The sequence below is a fragment of the Plectropomus leopardus genome, chromosome 13 (assembly GCF_026936395.1).
Source record: "Plectropomus leopardus strain MGB_pleo_1.0 chromosome 13, ASM2693639v1, whole genome shotgun sequence".
Classification (NCBI taxonomy): domain Eukaryota; kingdom Metazoa; phylum Chordata; class Actinopteri; order Perciformes; family Serranidae; genus Plectropomus; species Plectropomus leopardus.
The window spans coordinates 17716707-17736587 of record NC_142188.1 but is presented as its reverse complement, the minus strand read 5'-3'; the positions used below and the strand labels follow the sequence as shown (position 1 = coordinate 17736587).

General features: G+C 40.6%; 2 protein-coding genes and 2 long non-coding RNA genes across 5 annotated transcripts in view; 2 read left to right on the top strand and 2 right to left on the bottom strand.

Annotated features, from left to right (window-relative positions):
• Positions 1–18189, bottom strand: part of LOC121955029 (uncharacterized) — a 26100-nt gene extending 7911 nt beyond the window's left edge. The window contains exon 1 of one of the 2 annotated variants that reach the window (XR_015778399.1): positions 18032–18189. This is a non-coding gene — a long non-coding RNA (uncharacterized LOC121955029). Of the gene's footprint in view, positions 1–819; positions 2432–18031 lie in introns of those variants that run through there. The other variant, XR_015778400.1, reaches the window with a different exon arrangement.
• LOC121955027 (uncharacterized) lies at positions 452–11756 on the top strand. Its single transcript, XM_042502813.2, has 16 exons — positions 452–655; positions 2921–3003; positions 3088–3168; positions 3290–3346; positions 3435–3632; positions 3830–3943; positions 5225–5270; positions 5475–5565; positions 5664–5805; positions 5923–6027; positions 6232–6325; positions 6458–6491; positions 6673–6750; positions 6964–7066; positions 7755–7876; positions 8012–11756. Exons 1-16 carry the CDS (start codon positions 598–600, stop codon positions 8145–8147), a joined length of 1542 nt encoding a protein of 513 aa, XP_042358747.2. The 5' UTR covers positions 452–597; the 3' UTR covers positions 8148–11756.
• loxl4 (lysyl oxidase-like 4) overlaps positions 16821–19881 on the top strand; it is a 27988-nt gene continuing 24927 nt past the window's right edge. Inside the window, exons 1-2 of the mRNA XM_042502810.2 lie at positions 16821–16900; positions 18027–18370. Coding sequence (XP_042358744.1) covers positions 18058–18370 — 313 coding nt within the window. The 5' untranslated portion in view covers positions 16821–16900; positions 18027–18057. The remainder of the gene's footprint in view (positions 16901–18026; positions 18371–19881) is intronic.
• Positions 18219–19881, bottom strand: part of LOC121955028 (uncharacterized) — a 57090-nt gene continuing 55427 nt past the window's right edge. The window contains exon 5 of the long non-coding RNA XR_006106585.2: positions 18219–18383. This is a non-coding gene — a long non-coding RNA (uncharacterized LOC121955028). The remainder of the gene's footprint in view (positions 18384–19881) is intronic.

Here is a 19881-nt window from a genome sequence, read left to right as displayed (position 1 = left end):
TATAAAACTACTATGTAAAGTACGAAATATAAAATGTGTCTGATGCTACAATGTACAACAGATATAAGCTGTACATAAGTAAGAATTGTATATACAATATCTGTTTGTGAATATGGCACATTTGAATGATTGCTGAGATTTGTTATAGGCTATATATATGTGTGTGTGTGTGTGTGTGTGTGTATATATGTGTATGTATATATATGTATATATGTGTGTGTATATATATATATATATATATATTCACTCTAAAAGGGCTAAGTAGGCGTTGTGGGTCTTTTAGTTGTAATTTAGTACTTTTAGCCTGTGAAATATATGACTACTTCTTCCATCTCTATAAATGTCATTCTTCGTCATTACTCACTTACTCATTCTGGTATAATGTGAACCTATCCATAATCGATAACAGTGTCCTGTCGCTTTAAGACGCCGCTCAGGGTGGACCCAGCGTCGGCGTTTGACGCTCAGGAAGTGGACTAAACCACCAAAGATTCCCGCAGATTCGATATCGATTGTCCCAATGTTACAAACGTGTCCACCCCCGATCTAAACATTTGTTTAAACACTTTTGTGGGATATTTGAGACGATAATGCTGGATGGTTGCACTCATGAAATTCACCAGGGATATATGCAGGCTGTTGGGACTCGGGAGCGGTAAGAAAACGTCCCACTTTTTCAAAACTTTCTGAACTCAACCACAACTTAAATCGATCCCTTACGCGATAGGGAAGCGCGTGCGACAACGAAACTGTGGATATTATCGAACACGCGGTTTATTAAACTATGTATTTTTGATAGTATTTCGCTGTTGTCTTTACCGTGAAGTTCAAACTGGGTTCTTGGTCTAACAATGAAGGTTCCCCTCTTGCCAGTTACACCCTTGCTTGCACCACTTCCAAGTTTGCGCAGTCGGTGCCATAAAGTTGTTGTAATAAAACGCACTTCCACAGACTTTTAACCATCACCGCCCCAGCATAACAGCATAATAGCATAATTCACTAGCCTAAGTATGCACTATAAAGCAGGAAATGTGCGGAAAAGGCGAAAACCGATACAGATTAGAAGTACATTCCCGGGTGCATGTTGGTATGATAACAATGCCTCAAATAGGTGGTAAAAACCCTGCAGCCCAGAACTTGCGCAGCTGTATATTTAGATGAGCATCACGTTAAATAGTCTAAAAGTATGTCGTGTGCCCACACTTTGTTCCTCTTCTTGGTTCTCCATGTGTGTTTTAGTTTCCAAATAGTTGTAGAGCAGGTTAGTTTACTGATTTACTGTTGAAACCACATCAGAGTCGGCTCAACAAGAGATGTTAATCAGGATATGATTACGAAGTGTGTATGTAAATCTGCGTTTTCTTACAGATTATTACACAAGAAATGATTTGCACAAACTAGCTTCAGATAGCACACTGAATATTTGCTTTTTATTTCTGATGATGATTGGCTGTCACAAACTGAAACTGGCCATGCCATGTTAACTCAAATCCATTCACAACAATTGTACCAGCCGCTTTGCAATTTATCTAAAGACTGATGATTCACTGTTCATTATCGTTTTAATGTGTCATAAGTGCATTTACAAAATCACTTAAAACAGCTGACACTTGATTTAGTAATGATTTTTTAATGATAAGGTTATGTTCTTTTTTTTTTTTCTCCCTCTCTCGGTTATGCCATGTAAAGAAAAACAGCCTTATTTCTGGGTTTAAGCTCCCAATTCATGATGATACACTGTTATTTTACATTCCTGCAGAAAGAGCTCACCTTTCATCTCAACACTAATTTAAGCAAGCCTCCTTGAAGGAGAGAGACAGAGACTCTTTTGTTGCTTTTGTCCACTGGTCTTGGATCATTTATATGTTAGGAGGACATTCCATTATAGTTAAGATTCAACAAAAAAGCCTGATTCAGCCAAGGGGATGGAGCTGCAGTTTAGCAGTGGTTGTTTCTTGACATTTGAGTAGTGAGCCAGACACGGACAGCTGAAATTCCTTCTACTTTCTATGTATGTTTAGAGACAGTAACTCCTTGCACTGGTGAGATGGTAGAGTCTTTACCAAAGGCAATGAGACTTGGCGCTTGACAGATGCAAAAAAAAAAAAAAAGCAGTACAATAGAGCAAAACAGCATTAGGCAGGAGGAGAGTTGCAATCACTCCCATCAATTCCTCCCGAGTCACAACATGAGTCACAGACCAAGTATGAATTTGTCACTTCTCTGGAAATCTTTGCTGAACAAATGGAAATCTGACACTACATGCATGCCCCAGTGTTTGGTTCTTTTTATCTTTTCATTTGTTTGCTGCCATTAAGCCTAAATCAGCTCCAGGTTTTTGGTTTTGATCTCATCCATGCCTCCCCAACACACGCACACATCCCACCTTGAGGGCAATGGTTGTTTTCAAGCAAGTATCTGAGAAAAGATACCGTGTTCTCAAATATCCATGCCTGAGGCAGCTGTGTGTTGCATGTTGTTCCTGTGGCAATGGAAAATTCAGAGCAAACATCCCTTGCTTAACATCAAGAAGAAACAAGTTGAATCAACAACTCTGTGCACATTTTTGTCCCATGTTGAGCTTTCCTGGTTCTTTTTAAAGAACAAAGCATTACATCATGCTTCCTGTCTTGGCCCGGTGTCATAAAGTTTTGCATTTGGTTATATCAAAGGTCGTTGTGGTTAGACTTGAATGTGAATAAGGAAGATGGAGCATGTTTACTTGCCATCCGGATGACCAATATTTCTTTAGGTTGTCAGGTTATAAAGGTCACACCGATTGTAGATTACTGTCTAAAAGGACACAGTGCACAGTGGGAACACTTGCTGTGTGGACTGGACATTGTATCATTTTAGGAACGAGAGCTATTTGACAACATATCTGGTTCCCACAAAATGAAGACAGTGTATTTCCTGACAGGCCCTCCTGTCCAGCAGCAGGAGGAGCAGATGGACTGTAGTGCCGCCACCCCTGACCCAAGCAATGACGCCACTTTGTCACAGGTAAACAAATAGTGTCAGACTGACAGGGCATTGTCAGGACTGCAAGGGTGCAATGTGCAATGTTCAAGTGTGTGTGTTTTTTAGGATGCATTAAATGGAGAGGAGGATCTGAGTGAGGACGAGAAGGTCAGACGAAGGGCAGAGCGACGCAAAGCCAAGAGGAAGGTGAGCACACAAATCTTTAAGATCCTACGTGTTGCACTTGTAATACATTAAGTCTGTTGTGCTTTGTGTGGCTGATAGAGATGTGCATTTTCTGATGTGTCAAGTGCTGCGTCTGTTTCAGCGCCGTCGAAAACGTAAGAAGCAGGAACAAGTTAAGCAAAACGAGAGTGCAGAACGGGTAATAATCACATGATTCCTTTTAGGAATGCACTCTACATTTGCCTGCACTGTAAATAACTGTATGTTGATATTGCCCCACACATTAGGATGATGAAGATGAGGACGGGGGTGCCGAGTCTGAACTGGATGAAAGCGAGTCGGAGGCAGAAGTTGGTGCTGAAGAGGAGAAACAAAAGGAGGAGAAAAAGGAGGCAAAGTCAGCTGCCTCAAATGTTGCCACTCCACTCACGGTGCCGTCTGGAATCAAAGGACATCAGAAGAGCCAAGAAAGAGCCACTGAAGAGGTTGGGGTGTGATACTAGTAGTATGCATGTATGAATCCTCTGCCTCAAGAGTTGGAGGTCCAGCCAAACACTACAGTAGAAAACATTAACATTAAGCGCCACTTTTCTAATTTAAGTGAGTGAATTTTTTGGGGTGGTATTTGTCTGATAAAGGCCTGGTGATTGAACACCAACGTCTGACTTTCTGTGTCCCACAGGAGCCAGAGTGGGATGTGAGCAGTGCCTTCTTTGCTAATGCTGCTAGCCATATCAAACCCAAAGGATCAGGTCGCAAGTCCAAAGAAAACAAGGAGAACGAGGCCAGGAGAGAGGTGAATGAATACTAATACATAATGTAAGATGAGGAGGTATAGCAAGAGCTCCTGTCATAACCGTGCACTATTTTTCTTGGGGCAGCAGTAATAAAAAGACTCCTATGGATTTTCAGGCCAAAGTTCTTTAGTTATGATCTTGGGGACTGTCCTTCTTTAGAAACATTACAAATCATTGTTCCTCTCTATTTGAAAGTGCAGTGCAAGGCCAGGAGATATGTGACTGAATACTTATACATAATGTAAGATACAGAGGTATAGCAAGAGCTGCCATCATACCTGTACGCCAAAGTCCTGCCTGGGGGCAAAAAAGGTGATTCACGGGTGGTATTTTGTCTAATTAATTTTATTCCGTTCTTGGTACAAAAAAAAGAACACACGGGTCAGATTGTGGCCAGTGTATGACAAATATATTTCACAATTCCAGTGGACCCTTAAAAACTCTTTTTCAACTTATTTCAACTATCTAAACTAATGGGTGTTAAAATGTTGGGAATCAGTCATTCAAAATGTTAAGACATGGGAAGCAGGTTTTTGTGAATCATTTTTGTGACATTACATTGTAAAATCAAAAAAAGCTTTTTATGTAAATTAAACTTCTTAGTTTTACATGTACGAAATGTACCAAATTGATCACTTTATATGTGCTGCTTAACTGATATATTTAAACAACGCATGGTTATTATAGGAGTTGCGTTTTTGGGTTGGACTGCGGAACTTGTGTCAGCGATTCGGATTCTGAAAGTAATTGGTCATATGTGTGGATCTGCATGTTATAGCTATGGTTCGGGAGTAGGTGTTAAAAAGTCAGACTTTGCACTCGTTTTCTAGTGGCAGCAGTATGTTTCTTCAGGCAGTTCCAAAGTCTGATTTGTGAAAAAGTGGACTCTGGACCATGAAAGGGCTTACAACACTTGATATTATGTGTACTTTTTGACCTACTACCAGCTGTGGGATGAAGCTCAGACCTTGATTATTTGTATCTTGAATTAGGCTAATGAATTGCTTCAGCTCTTTAAGGCAGCCTATATTTGCATCTAACAATGACAAAATAAAGTAGATGCATAGCACAAACATACTTAACCAGCTGCTAGAAACTTGTAAAAGCTGTTTTCATTGTTTCTGCAGGTTAAACAAAGCTGTATGTACATGTTTATTTCTGTTACATAAATGCAGATAATTTTACGCATCTGTTTTGAAAAGTCGAATCAAATCAGAGCAATTCCTGTTGAAAATGTTTGGAACTTATTAATCACACAAATGAAAATATTTTTCTTTCAGACAAATGGAACTGACACCATGACTAAGAAAAGTGCGTCACTAACAGGTAAAGAATGGTTTCTGTATACCAGGCTACGTAATGAACCTTTTAATTGGTTATTCATTTAAAAAAAAAACCAAAACATCAAGGAAATTATTGATTACACATTCCTCTGTGCTAGCATATCAGCATGCAGCGCTGCGGCCAGTTGAGGCCTGGGACTGCCGACTCACCAGACAATTATTTACAAGCATTTTTTCTTTCTTGCAGAAAAAGGCATAAAGCTGGTGCAAGAGGGGCAGTACACACAAGCTGTCAGCATGTTTACAGAAGCCATCAGATGTGATCCAAAGGATTACAGGTACAGCATTTGTGTTTATGACTGGTCTGTTACAAAGGGAGTATGTATATTTTAGACATGTGTAACCTATTGCATCAACATTAAATTGCATCCTGCAGGTTCTTCGGGAATCGTTCCTATTGTTATTACTGCTTGGAGCAGTACCCTCAGGCCCTGGCAGATGCTGAACGCTCCATTCAGCTAGCCCCAGACTGGCCCAAAGGATACTTTCGCAAGGGCAGTGCTCTCATGGGCATGAAGGTGGGCACATGGGATATGGCACGTAATCAAAGAAATGTGCTTAGAAACTTCACACTTATAGTGCGACAAGATTAGGCATTACTAACTCATTTTTGTGGTTCTTTGTGTGTGTTGTAGCGGTACAGTGAGGCAGAGAGAGCCATGGAGCAGGTGCTGAAACTCGACAAAGACTGTGAGGAGGCTGTCAATGACCTCTTTAACTGTAAAGTGCTGCAGTTAATGGTAAATACACCCGCAAACAAAGCAGCAAAGGTGCTTCCTGTAAGCTTGGTAGCTGTAAATAAAAATAACCAGAGCTTCCTTTGAGATTTTCATTTTTAGAAGCAACATTTTGCTAACTAGTTATCTTGAAAAAAATGGAAAAATTGAATTCATTTGATTGTGTTTTCATGACTGGCTATTCATTTTTCTGTATTCTTTCATTAGGACCTTGGTTTTGAAGAAGTGCAAAGTGTCCTACTGCTGGAGAGATTCTCAACTGTACAGGCTGTCCTGGCATCTTGTTCTGATGCAGCCAGAGGTAAGATCACATGCACATGTTTTGTAAAAATGGCCTGCATGTTCTCTTTGTAACACTGGAGAGCAGTGATGTAAGCAGTAATGGGCTGAATGCCTACAGTCTTTTAATGATAAAGCTCTTTTTGTTTTGCAGCTGGGAGCCAAGATTCATCAGTTGTGCAGCCAGGGTAGGTGACCATAGTTAGTCCAATCAAAGCTAGGGCTCAGAAAATGTACTTTTTTTTCATACATTTATCTTAATAGGTTGAAACACCTTCAATGTTATTTGGAGAAGTTTCAGCAGTTTATGTATCTGAACTGTGATTGTATTGCTGTCAGTCACATTCTCTCTCTTTGTCGTTCCTTCAGAAGCCCTTGCCCGTCTCTGTGGGTGGGAAATGTGACCACTGAGCTAACTGAGAAACACCTATGGGACCTCTTTAAAATGTATGACCCTATTACGGTGCAATATTTGATACTAACCCAATCCATGACCTAAAATCAGCTTCCATAAGCACAATGTCCTATTCCTAATTCAATAATTGAAAAGAAATCTCAGCAAGCATTTGTGAGTGGACCTCATTTAAACACAGACACACAAAAATTTAATATTGAACTAAAGTGGTTATTGAATTGTCTGTTGTTCGCTTTGCATTCTAGGTATGGTGAGATCGAGAGTATTCGTGTTCTGCATGAGAGATTCTGTGCCTTTGTCAACTTCAAGAATGCAAACATGGCAGCTCGTGCCATGGAGAAACTAAATGTGAGTGTGTGTATGTGTACCTATGTGCTTGGCCTCTTTCAATCTTGTATCTGTTTTTAAAGCCATTTTTATACAGAGATAAACAACGAAGACCCTTCATCTCGCTGGCTTTGCTTTTTTATACTGAACCAAACAGGGCAGGCATTATAGCACTCTGCTTCCTGATTAGATAGCATGTGGGCGTTCTAAACAGAAGCATGACGTATAACACAACAGCGTCGGTCCCTAGTGTGACATACCATACGAGTCGCGCAGCGCTTTTAAAACAACAACAATGACATAACAAGGCCTTAACAATAATTTAGTGTCCCTGTTGTATGGCGGTTGATCTCGTCCTCTGCTCAGAGGTTAAAGAGCTCCGGTATTTCATTGTCTGCCCAATATGTGGATATTTTCGGTAGCTGTTCTTTTTTTCTGAGTTAGCTGCTAACTGCTTTTCAAATCCCCTAGAAGTGGGTTGTACACATGACATTTCATCAAAATGTCATGCCTGTCCCTGCCTGATGACTGTTCCTTTTAAACACGCGATTCTGCGCTTTTACTACCTCCAGCTTAAAGAGAAGACAACTCTGTTCCCTTATTCTGCTATTGTAGCTTTTCATACAGAACAGCGAGGTGGATTAACAGTGTGACATTCCTGCCTTAAAATGAAAGTGTAAAGGGGCTGCATGTGTGTTTCCTCTGACAGGGTTACTGTATTGAGAACACACGTTTAGTGGTGCGCTATCCTGACCGACGCACTCAGAGGGTCCTTCCGTTTCCACTTAAGACCTGTCTCCCGGTGACACAGCAGGCAGGCACAGCTGCTGGGTAAGAAACACTTCAGCCTCACTTAAAAAAACTGTCTAAGTTAGTGAAATTATATAATAAGAATACAGTTTTATTTGCTTTAAAAATGAATATGCTTTCTTTTTTTGTCTCTATGTCACCTTCCTCTCTGCCCAGACCTCGACGACGTGGCCCAGTTAATGGAGACGAGTGTTACTTCTGGAGAACCACCGGCTGCCATTTTGGGGACAAATGTCGCTACAAACACATTCCTGATCAGAAAGGCAAGGACAGGAAGCCCTGGCAGCCTTGAACTGAGTTTACTCTCTGCCTCAGTAGTGTGCAGGAAACTGGGATGCACAGACTGACCCAAAGGAGCCGGTACTTACTGGACCACGTTCTCCGGGCTAAAAATATTAACTGTAGCAGAATGGACCAGAATAGTCAAAGGATCAGAGCCAGCTCTCTAAGGCTCTAAGGCAGGGATAGTTACACATGTGTCACAAAAGACTGGGAGTGTGAGGGTTTTTTAAACGACTGCACTCAATAATATTGCTCAATAGTACAACATTAACCTGAGGGGAGCAACAAAATTACTCTGTGCGCTCTTTGTGTTGAATGAAAACGTTCACATTCGCAGCCTTCCATGGCACATGGTGACCTTATCCAGCTTTAAGGGATACAACGTCACAGGCATACAACATAAGAAGAAAGTGCAACTGCTTTGGTTCACTACGGAAAAAAAGTAACGGCTCTGTCATGCACGGCAGTAATGAAAGGACTTTCAGGCCAAGGTTCTTCGGTGATGGTCCAGGGGACCTTCCTTCTTTAGAAACATTGCAAATCAAATGTTCCTTCCTATTTTTAAATTCCAGCAACTCAGCCGACTTTAAAGGAATACTTCACCCACAAAGTGACCATGTGTATATCAGTGTGCATTTCATTGAATTTGTGAAGAAAACTTTATTAATTGAAATGTACAGGACCATGTTAAACAACAGCAAAACTACATCAAAATGTCTTTTTACAAAGTCTTACACAAGTCCTGCATCATGATTCAAGTCTCATTTTTCCAGTCATATGCTCAGTACTTCCCAAACACACGCGTTTTAGCTTAAGTGAATCAATTTAAAACCTTCAGTACAAACGGCCTCATACACAGCAGAGCTCATATGCACACGCATGCTCAGGCATGTCAGGGTGCGCTACTGGTAGGCAGACGTGTTTTATATTTAGGGTTTCCACACACTTTCATGGACAAAATTTTAATACTTTTCCATGACTTTTCAAGGACCCTAGTTTTTTTTGTCTGGTGTTTTTAAAAAATATTAGATTCAAACATAATATAAGCTGGCACACATGAGGAGAAGAGGGAGAGACAAACGTGGGGAGAGAATGGAGAAATGTATGTGATTGAAACAAAATGTTATCACACCGACGCTTATTAGAGCTGCGTTACATCGACACCTACAGAAATTTGTCCCGATGTTACATTACATGGAAGGTTATCCACATTAGATTACTGTAACAACTTCATTACACACAAGAAATTATAGAGTTTTTCCAAAATGTTGAATATTTTATACTGATTCCATGACTTTTCCAGGCTTGGAATTTGTGATTGGGAAATTCCATGACTTTTCTAGGTTTCCCATGATCATGGGATCACCCTGTTTATTGCAACATTTTAGCGAAAATCCTTGCATTTGGTAAGCACTGAGCATACGGCTGGATAAATGAGACTTGGATTTTACTGCAAAAGTTATTTGTAAACCGATGTTTTTATATAGTTTTGCTGGCACACTGATAAACCTGGTCCACAGTGAATTCAATTCATGAAAAACATCTGCTTTTTTTTTTTTTTTTTTTGGATTCTCTCTTCACCGTTGAGGCATGTGAAAAAAGCAAAGTTTTCTTCATCAATTTGAGGTAACTCACGGTGACAAACTAATGAACAAAATGTAACTTTTTGGATGAAGTATTCTTTTAACTTGAATTTTGTGAAACTGATGTTTTTAATACATGACTCATGACGGTTGACATCAGTCTGCGGTTCAGACTAGGACTCCATTTCCCTGTCATTGTTCCTGTTCTGATATGAGCACATTGACCACCACACCAAAGACTTAACAACAGATATACTTTACATTTCGGTACTTCCCCTATGCAGATGATGTTTTCTTTTAGCCAATAAGCTAGAGAGACCCAGAGAGGTGCCTTTATACTGTGCTATGTAGCCTTAGTTATGATCTTCATGGGTGAGCACAAATAAGAACCACAAATTTGGCTTTAGGGATTTCAACTTGTTTCCAATGCCATTAATGAGTGGATTAGGCATCTATTTTACTTACTCATTGGCTGCCCTGTTTTTTTAAAAGTTATTAACACACATTGCATTTAGTTGTCATGAAAAGTTACGGAGGACTCATTGTTCTTCATAACCAGATTTATAGGGCATGGCAGAGGGTAAGAAACACCTTTAAATTTCATGCAGTCCAGTAGAATAAATACTACCTTTATGAAGGCTGTAGTGATCTTTTTTTGAGACTGTATCAGAGAGGTATTATTTCAATATGATGGAAATTTAAGTCCATACATTTTGCTGTATTGGATTGCATGAAATGTCAGGTGTAACATTTTTCAAACTCCACCCTTCTCCCCGTTTTTGGGGACTTAAAGGAGAGCTAGTTGAGGCAGTGATCTGTGCCCAATGCAAATGGATAAGCCAGATACCTTTTTATCTCAGCATTAGAATACACATTTGCATAGTAAACATCAGTGCTTTATGTCTATGCAAAAGAAAAGTGCCGACTTGATTGTCAGTTCCCTTGTCAGACACACATGCACCAACCACCTCTGGCAGAAGTAGCCTGTTTCCGTAGGTTGTTAATTTCTGTGACAAGGCAATGTCATTCATAAACGAGTTCATGCTACAGGACAGTGCCTTGGAATTACTCATGTTCAGTCACGTGTGCACACATTAATGGCCACATGTGTAACCTGATCCACTCACAGTACTTGTGAATCTTAAAAAGCAGTGTTTTTTTACTTTAGGACCTCCATTTCAGTATTTCGGTGAACCAAAGAATGCTTCATCTGATGGCTCTGCACTGAAAACAGCTTTCATTAGTTTCAACACTAGACTACATTTAAAATGCATCAGCATGCGCCTGCATCACCCCTTAGATAACGATTACAGCTACCACACCTGGTTTAAGTCCACACTACATTCACTATTAAACTTCGCACAGCACAGTGAGAGTATTTATTTTCCTATTTATACTTTATTTTTTTCTATTTCATTTTTACAGCAGAACTTGGGAGCTGAATACAGCTTCTCTTTTAATGGCCTTTTAGTAATTCTTTAAGTCTCCACTTCTGTTTCCCGTTGGCTTTAAGAGACAAGCATTATAAAGAACCATCTGGTGCAAACAAAGTCACATTCTGCACTTCTGCTTTTCTTGTATTTACTTTCTGTCGTGTGGCTAAAACTTGTGAAAAAGGAATTGGACACCAAACCTAAGGATGGCTGCACTTGTTGATTTAACAAACTCACTTGTTTCTTTTGTGACTGGTGCTGTTAACTATGGTTGCACAGTGCATTTAATTTTCCAGACTAATAAAATGACCTGGATTTTGCCGTCGTATATTTTGATGTCATCTTATGGATATTGTCAAACTTGGACAAACAATTTCCCTGGTTTTTAATTTGAGCTATTTGGTATGTTTTTATTCTTTCTTTTTTTTTTTTTTAACATATATTGTTTTAAACTATTTCAGGAAAATGCATTTTTTTTTAAATAATTATGTACACTTTGATAACCAGAGCACTGCAATCCTGTTAATCTTCCAAATATTTTGTATTATCGTTACTGCACTGCAAAAAGTCTTTTATATTTAATAAATGTATTTGAACCACCTATTTCTGAGTTTCTACATGCGTAGTGGCACAAACTGGGGAAGAAATATCTGAGATATGCTGTTATTCTGCTAATATGTCATAAACATGAATTTCCTGGCTGTGGTGTGTGGTTTTCCTGCCTTCCACAAGGCGGCAGTGTTGTACATGAAAAGTTTGTACTAAAATATGTCACCAACTTAACCAGCGTATGCATAGACATTCATCTTTTTTTGATCTCCAGAACCACAGCGCTGCTCTAAGTCATTCTTGATGCTCAAAACCCGGAAGAAGTAAATCAAAGCAGGCCAGGCTGGTGTGGGGGGAATATGGTAACCCTGTCATCACTAGTAGGAGACATTTGTGTGGTCAGCATGAAAGATGCAGTAGGGAATCTGTAACCACCCAGACCAGTGGGAGATGGAGACATGACTAACACTACTGAGAACGTGTGGGAAAAGCAACCATTATCCCACAAATTACGTCTTGAATGGAGCGTAACTGAGGCCTTCTGCCACCTGCAAATGCATGCGTAGTCCATGCAAGTGTGACAGACGATGGTGCTGCAAAATTAGAGGGGCACGCCACAGATTTCCACATGGAGTTTTACTCAAAAGGAGTACTACACAGCCTGTGAAAACAGTAGTGTAATGCCGTCCAAGGTTTAGAATAATCCAATAACTGAAAGCCTGCATTATGTACTAGAGGTGTGGAATTTGAGGGAAGTAGGCATTAATAAAGAAGGCATTGAGGTGCTAGGGATGTCAGTTTCACTTAATTTTGTTTTTGATAGTGCGACACCCATAATTTGGTAAATAACTGGTTCATTTTCAAAATGACATGAAGAAGTCCTTCCTTTTAATGAGGTCCTCCAATGACCCACTGAGTTTTAGCATCACATTTCAAAGTGCTAAGTGTCCATTTGGAGGAGGTGTAATGTTTTGTGTCGTACATGCTGTCAGACAGCTGCCTAGCTGTGTTCAGTGTTGTCAACTTGCCGTCTTTCTTGCTAGAATTAGCTACTTTTCAGACCCTCTCAACAACTTTATTTCTTAAAAGCAACAAAGAATAAATTTAGTGTCTTATTAAGACTATCAGAGAAAGATATATTTATATATATCAACGTTATATTGTAATTCTTTCCCATGCATGCTGCTCAGAGTAATCTCAGTTGCTGGCTCTTCTGCTTGCACTGCGCACAACCCGGCCCGGGTAGGAGCTTGCTAATGGTAATCGCTTATTCAAGATTACCACTACCTCTGTCCTGCCACTGGAATGGCATTGCAATGGAAACATGGTGTACATCTTTTTGGTAGCCCTAGCGTGTAAGCCCCTTCACCTTGAGCGGCAGTTAGCAGTGTTAGCTGTGCTAACACTGCTAACACTGCTAACTGTGCTAATATAGTGTAGCAACCCTGTAGTTGATTTGTTGAAGATTGTGTTCAGTGTTATCCTGTTCAAGTAATGGTAATGCATTAGTTCTGCGATTTCCAACAGTCAGTGAATGTAGCATGTTATTCTGCAGTGACATTGGCAGTATTGCTAGGAGATCCTGTGATTTGTTGTGGTCTGTAGTATCGCAAGAGTTCAAGCTTGGAGATGTGCACTTGTGCTGTTGTATCGGGTGGTCACATAAACACAAAAAGGGGTTTTATGCCTCAAAACTGAACCCCTTACTCGCTGAGGCGACCTGGGAAATTTGAAGGGTGGGCACAATGTTTAAACAGCGACACAGTTGGATCAGGATGGTAGCAGTAATTGCCAAATGAACGATGCTTCAAGCTCTCACCAGAGCAAGGTGGTGCGCAGTACAGTAAACTGAAGAGTAGGGCTGCAACCTTTAAGTCAGAGATTAGAATCATCAGTCAGAGACCCCTCAGTCGACTGAGATTGCTTCAATTCAAGCAGTTGATTTTTATCTTTTTCCATCCATCCATCCATTTTCTTCCGCTTATCTGGGGTCGGGTCGCGGGGGTAGCAGCCTAAGAAGGGAAGCACAGACTTCCCTCTCCCCGGCCACTTCGTCCAGCTCTTCCCGAGGGACCCCGAGGCGTTCCCAGGCCAGCTGTGAGACATAGTCTCTCCAGCGTGTCCTGGGTCTTCCCCGTGGCCTCCTACTGGTGGGACGTGCCACCGGTACGTCCCACCGGTTTTATCTTTTTATTTTTTTTATTTTTTTGGCTAGTCAGTGTTTTCTGCAGTGTACTTTCAGGGATGTTTTGGATCAGAATTTGCTGCAGAGTGAGTGCTCTTGACATTTACGCTACTCTTTGGTTCAGCTGCAGACATGCAGACAGCAGCACAGAGGAGACACTTGATAGAAGGGAGAGAGACTGCCCTTCTACTTGTAAGTGGTGAGATTACATTTCATAGCAAGTTATTACGCTGCAGTCTCTGGCTTTTGTTTGATGTCTATTGTCTGCAAAAATTGTTGTTGCACATTTGTGATCCATCACGCTGAAAGTCCTTCTGGGCCATGTTCAAACTTAAAATCTTTGAATGGAAAACAAAAAGCATCAAATATTTGCATTAAACTGCCAAATCCGATTCGACTGACATAATTATGAGTTGGGTGCAGCCCTACTGAACAGTAACAAAGTTAAGCTATAAACTAACCTGTCAAATATATTCTCGGCAGGTAAACGAGTAACGGTTAACTGTTGAAATCCCTAGGTGGTCTTACAATATGCTACCGACTTGCATTATGGCATGTCTTTGAAACTCAATTCATACTAAGCACTAAAATCTGGATGGCCTCTGCTGCTTTGATTTTAAATTTTTTTATTCCGTTATTCTGTTACTATGTAAAAGTGAAACATTAAATTGATGTAGTACCCCGTAAAAATTGCATGCATGGCCTTTACAAAGGGCGGAAATTATATCTGCCACAGATTTTCAACCATTACCAGATTGAAGAGGGTGCTAGACTGCTTACACTAAATTTAAGCACAGTTTCATACATTTTTACCTCCCAGTCAAATTTAAGCACACCTTTATTATGGCAAAGATGGCCTTTAATGCTAGATTTAATAAGATCTATGCACAGCTCTCTGCCCTCTCATGACCTGCACAGCATGTCCTCTATCCAGTATGTGCCTGCATGCTCAAAGTAAAAGCATTATGACAGTCTGGAGAGACGGCAGTGGGGGTGAGCATGAGGTGCTGTCGTTTGAAAAGGCACTTGTTTATTGTTGGAGAGCATGTATTTATTTCATGCCTCCACAGATTGTGGGTAAGGGCAGAGCCGGCTCGGTCTGCGTAATTAGAGAGGTGGAGAGAAAGAGAGAGAGCGTTCTGCCACAGAGAGCTGCTTCGCTCAGATACTCGTACCCTGTGAGCCCTCCGAGAGCCCTGTAATGCACTCTCACTCACACACACACACACACACACACCCACTGAGCTGCTAAGTATTGGCACACAGGCAGTGACACCTGTCTGGTCTAGTTTAATTAGTCTGATATGCAACAGTGCAGTACAACTTATAATGGAAGAATGTTTAACACAGCAATAGTTATATTTTTAACCTTAGCACCCTCCTTCGACTTTCTTTTTTTTTCTTTTTTTCTTTTACATCTCTCCTTCCTCTGCCTGTCGGCCTTGGAGATCCCTCTGATTTGGCCCCGCTAATAGGGGGTCTGCTCTTCCTGTTCTAGGTTTACCAGCCAGGGAGGGACCACCATCCTGCCACCCAGTCACACCATCACTCGCACACACAAACATCTCAATTACAGCTTCAAAGTTAACACGTGTGTGCGCACAAATACACACGCACATCTAACGTATGATTTTTTTCTCACCCGTTGTTGCTCTGTATACGAGGAAGTGTTTTTACAGTCTTGGTTGATGTTTCGGCTCCTGCTTACCCTGTCATGATTGTAATTCTTCATGTCTATGAATAAACATTGTTGCCTCAAAAAAGGTGCCCACTGAGGTTTACTTAAAAAACTGGAATACAGTTCATCAACACAACACGCCAAGGCCAAAAATTTCCATGTAGCTAAATTCGTCCCAAATCTTCCCAAAATGACTCAAAAATAAATAAACAAGTTTAAAACATGCAGAAAGGCCTTAGCAGGGATCCAGACAAGGACTGAAGTAACCCCAGCTAGAAAGCCATAAAAAGGACTTTTCCTCGTTTTTATAATCTAGATCTACAGCAATGACTCAAATCCTTATGCTCTCTATGCCATGATGATAGGTTAGACTATAGTAACATACTCCTGGGCAGGGGTGGTATGGCATATTCTCATCAGTCACGTGCACCACGGCTACGGTGAGGCTGGGCCTATTTTAGAGCCCGTGGTTTGCGGCCATCTCAACAAGGAAATATCTACCCTGTGGTATAGGGAGCTTCTTTGAGACACTTGAAGCTTGATGTTTGAAACTATTCTGGAACCAGAGTCCTTCCTGTGGGTTACATTTACACACGTTCACCCCGAGGGTTTTGTAACACTCTGTGCATGCAATTGTGTAAAAGCATCTTCAGCCTATCACAGGAGGTCAGCGTAAAGAGTTTACATTCACACACGTTCACGCGAGGGTTTTGTAACACTCTGCGCATGTAGTTGTGTAAAAGCATCTTCAGCCTATCACAGGAGGTCGGCGAAAAGAGGTCCAATCAGAGAAAATAGTATGATTTTACTATGAAAATGAGTTATATGAACTCAATTTTCTGCTAAGATATAAAACATTTCATTCTGAAATTGACTTGTAGTTGCTGGAAGATTATTTCTGAAACATTTACTGTCATTTTTTTTTTTTAAATCTATGATTAAACTCTGAGCTTATTCATCAGTGCTTAAAAGTATTCTGCTATTATTACATAAATGTCAGCAAAGAAACAGAATAAGTTAAAACAACAAATCTTCCATCAGCGGAGGAAAACAACTACTTTGATATTTTTAGATTTTATTTGCAGACATTTAAGTTGCAATCTAATAAATGAGCTTTACATTTTAGCATTTGAATTACTTCTACATCGGATTAAGATACCTAGAGGAAAAGAGAGCGCAGGAGGAGGGAGGTAGGGAGGCAGGGAGGGATATAGAGAGAAGGAGGGCAGAAGGGAGGTTTGACTGAGGAGTAGCATTTAGTAGGCACACTCCTTCACTCAGTCACTCTCCCCTTGCCGGTGACGTCCACCACTGCAAACATTTGCTGCCTGCCAGGTGAGTGAACTGTCACCTTAACTTCTCCTTTTACAGTTTTTATCTGTCATAGATTATTATTTTATTTTTACTTGATTTAACAGATATTTTAACTAATTTTATATATTTTATATGCATCTGAGTCCAAGTATAACAGGTGTTTTAACGGTTGAGATGTTTTTTCCCCTCTTTGGATTCCTTACTCAAATAAGAGTCATTTTTTAAATCAGTATAGCTATAATACTGCCAAGTCCACACATTAAAATGAAATATTTGTTTTACATTTTGTTCTTACTGAATAATAAGCAGTTACGAGAGATTTACAGGATCTATACAATAAAAACTGTTTTTTTCCCACTATGATTTACTGAGGCCATGTCTACAAAGTCTGTTTGTTTGCTGTTGGTTTGGTCCTTTATAATTTTACCGTCACACTCAGGCAAACAGATTTTGTGTATTTTCTGCTCAGTGTTGCTCTGTGGCATACAGTGATTTAATGTTTTTTAGTGTCTGTCTCCACCACTGCGTTCTTGTTTGGCTGTGACACTTGTTAACCTCCAGTTAAAACCTGCCCCATGTTTTTTGTCTGGTAAGTTAGCCTTGGGGGATGTTTATTACACGTGAATTGCAATACAAAAGTGCTCTTGTGTATCTCTAATTATATGCCTATGTTTGACATCAGTGAAAAGTATTCATTTTATGCCCTTTGGCTTGCGTTGCATCACTAGAAAATTGATGCTGCACCAGTGAGTTAAATCAAATGCAAGTACAAAGCAAGTCAAGTTTTATCTCACTGACTGTGAGCAGATAACCTAAACAGTCCCACAGCACCATTCATTTCTTGGATGCATTCTGCCATTGAGTAGACTACCTGAACTTTTTTGTCCAGAGGATGTCACCGTTGGTCCGTTTGATAACTGGGCCTCCCCTGGCTGCCTGTTTGACTTGTGTTGAAGGGAATTACTCTTTATGCAGGGTAGTTTAAGCGTCAGGATGTAACTAAAAGTGATGCCTGAACCCTTAAATTGGCTGCCTAATTGACAAGCCATTTAAATGACTCCACTGCTCAATTTAACATAAATGAAATAACTTGCAACATCGTAAACTGAAGTAGAACAATTAAATCATGCAGTGTTTCGACTTTTAGCTTACCTGCAGCCCCCCTCGTCTCAGTCACGATGACCCGCGCCCTCTGCTTGAGCTTCCTCCTCCTCCTGCTGCTGTCTCTGTCCTGTCCCGCGCGCGCTGAACCCCGGCGGACCACGTCCTCTCAGCGCAGGCAGCCTCGCGCACCGGCAGCCAAGGTGCGTTTGGCGGGCAACTATGCGCGAGAGCCCCACGAAGGGCGCGTGGAGGTGCTGCACAACAACACCTGGGGGACCGTCTGCGATGATGAAGTGGACATCAAGCTGGCCAACGTGGTGTGCCGAGAGCTGGGCTTCATGAACGGTGTAACGTGGGCACACAGCGCCAAGTATGGAGAAGGAGCGGGTGAGAGCACTGCCTGTAACAAATAACAATTAGGCCACATGTTAACTTTACAGAGGAAAGGTCAAATGACAAGTTTGTCGTGGGCTACAGCCATGGGCGGATTATGAGACTATAGACACCTGTGCAAAGATACCCAAAGGGCCCCAACACCTCTACTGCATAGGAGAAAGACACACTGACTTACACAGTAAAATCTAACAAGTTGATTTTACTTAACAATATAAGAAGGCAAGTGCTGTGTAAAATGTAAATAAGTACAACTTTTGATCTTAATGTATGTGTACTTCATATGTATAAGTATTTACACAATTTTTTGAAGTTGTTGTAACATAAAAATGTCAAGTTTAATTAAATCATTCTTTGTAAGTTTTAGCAGCTTAAGTAAACAAAGTTTACTACATATCTGTATTCTGCTGGTTGCAAACTGGTCAGTCATATTTGTACATCTTTAAACGTGTTAGGAAAACAGAACTTGCAGATCTCCTAACTTCATCATTGGCAAAATCCTCTTTGATCAATTTAAGTCAGACTAACTTTGTTTACTGAAGTCACTTTTAAAGAACAGGTAATACAGAAAAGGGTAATTTCACTTGTCATTTTTAAGGTGCAACAGCTTTACAGAATTAAGTAAATACAGCTAAATTTTAAGTGAACTTGACACTTAGATATAAATTAAGATTTATAACTATATTTACTTTCCCTTTTCAAGACAATCGTTTGCCAAGATCATTTTAAGTAAGACCAACTTGTCAGATTTTACAGTGAAGTGGCGGTTTCACTTGAAGTTGCGTCTTTTTGTGGCCATTTTGCATCCTCTTGTGGGTTTGTTCCTTTTAGTAGTCATTCTGTCTCTCCTTGTGGTTGTTTGGTGTCTTTCAGATGTAATTTTGTGTCTTTGTACATCTTTTTCTTGTCATGTTATTCCACTAGATTAGTGATTTTGGCATCAGGCATTGACACAAAAAGCCACCTTTTGCAGCAATATGATACGCTGCCAGGTGGTGTCAGTTTATAATATGGACCTTTTGCAGAAACCTTTGCAGACCTGACACTTTAGGCCCCTGGGCCCCTGCCTGGTAGGGCCATCCAGTAGTCTTTTCATGGCCAAAGCCAATAACTGGATGTGAGTGATAAAACAAGTTATGATTGGTTTTGACATTTTGACATGTCATAGCTAGGAAACTACAGGTAATTCATGATGAGGCTATTAATAAGGGCCGCAGTCCATTTAGCTTTAGTAGTTCACAGCGCTGCCAATATGTGCATGCTGGCTCACTGACAAGACTCGCTGACACACATAATTGGAACAGAGCCAGCATTAATGGTCTTAATTACACTTGTGCTTTTCCTGCCATGACAAGTCAAACTGTCTGCTCTGAAAAAGGTCCATTAGATTATCATTGTCATTTACTAGATTTAAGATGTCTTCAGTGGCAGGCAGCCATATTGGACCCGTTTATCGCAACCTGTCTCCTCCGTGCTAGAGTGGGCCCCCTTCCCACAACATACTT

What these genes read in the sequence shown, in the direction of transcription:
- LOC121955027 (XM_042502813.2), top strand. Translation starts at nt 598, where the DNA reads ATGGTTGCACTCATGAAATTCACCAGGGATATATGCAGGCTGTTGGGA. An exon ending in GAAAAGTGCGTCACTAACAG is followed by an intron (nt 5,271 to 5,474) that starts GTAAAGAATGGT and finishes TCTTTCTTGCAG; the next exon opens with AAAAAGGCATAAAGCTGGTG. An exon ending in GTAAAGTGCTGCAGTTAATG is followed by an intron (nt 6,028 to 6,231) that starts GTAAATACACCC and finishes TTCTTTCATTAG; the next exon opens with GACCTTGGTTTTGAAGAAGT.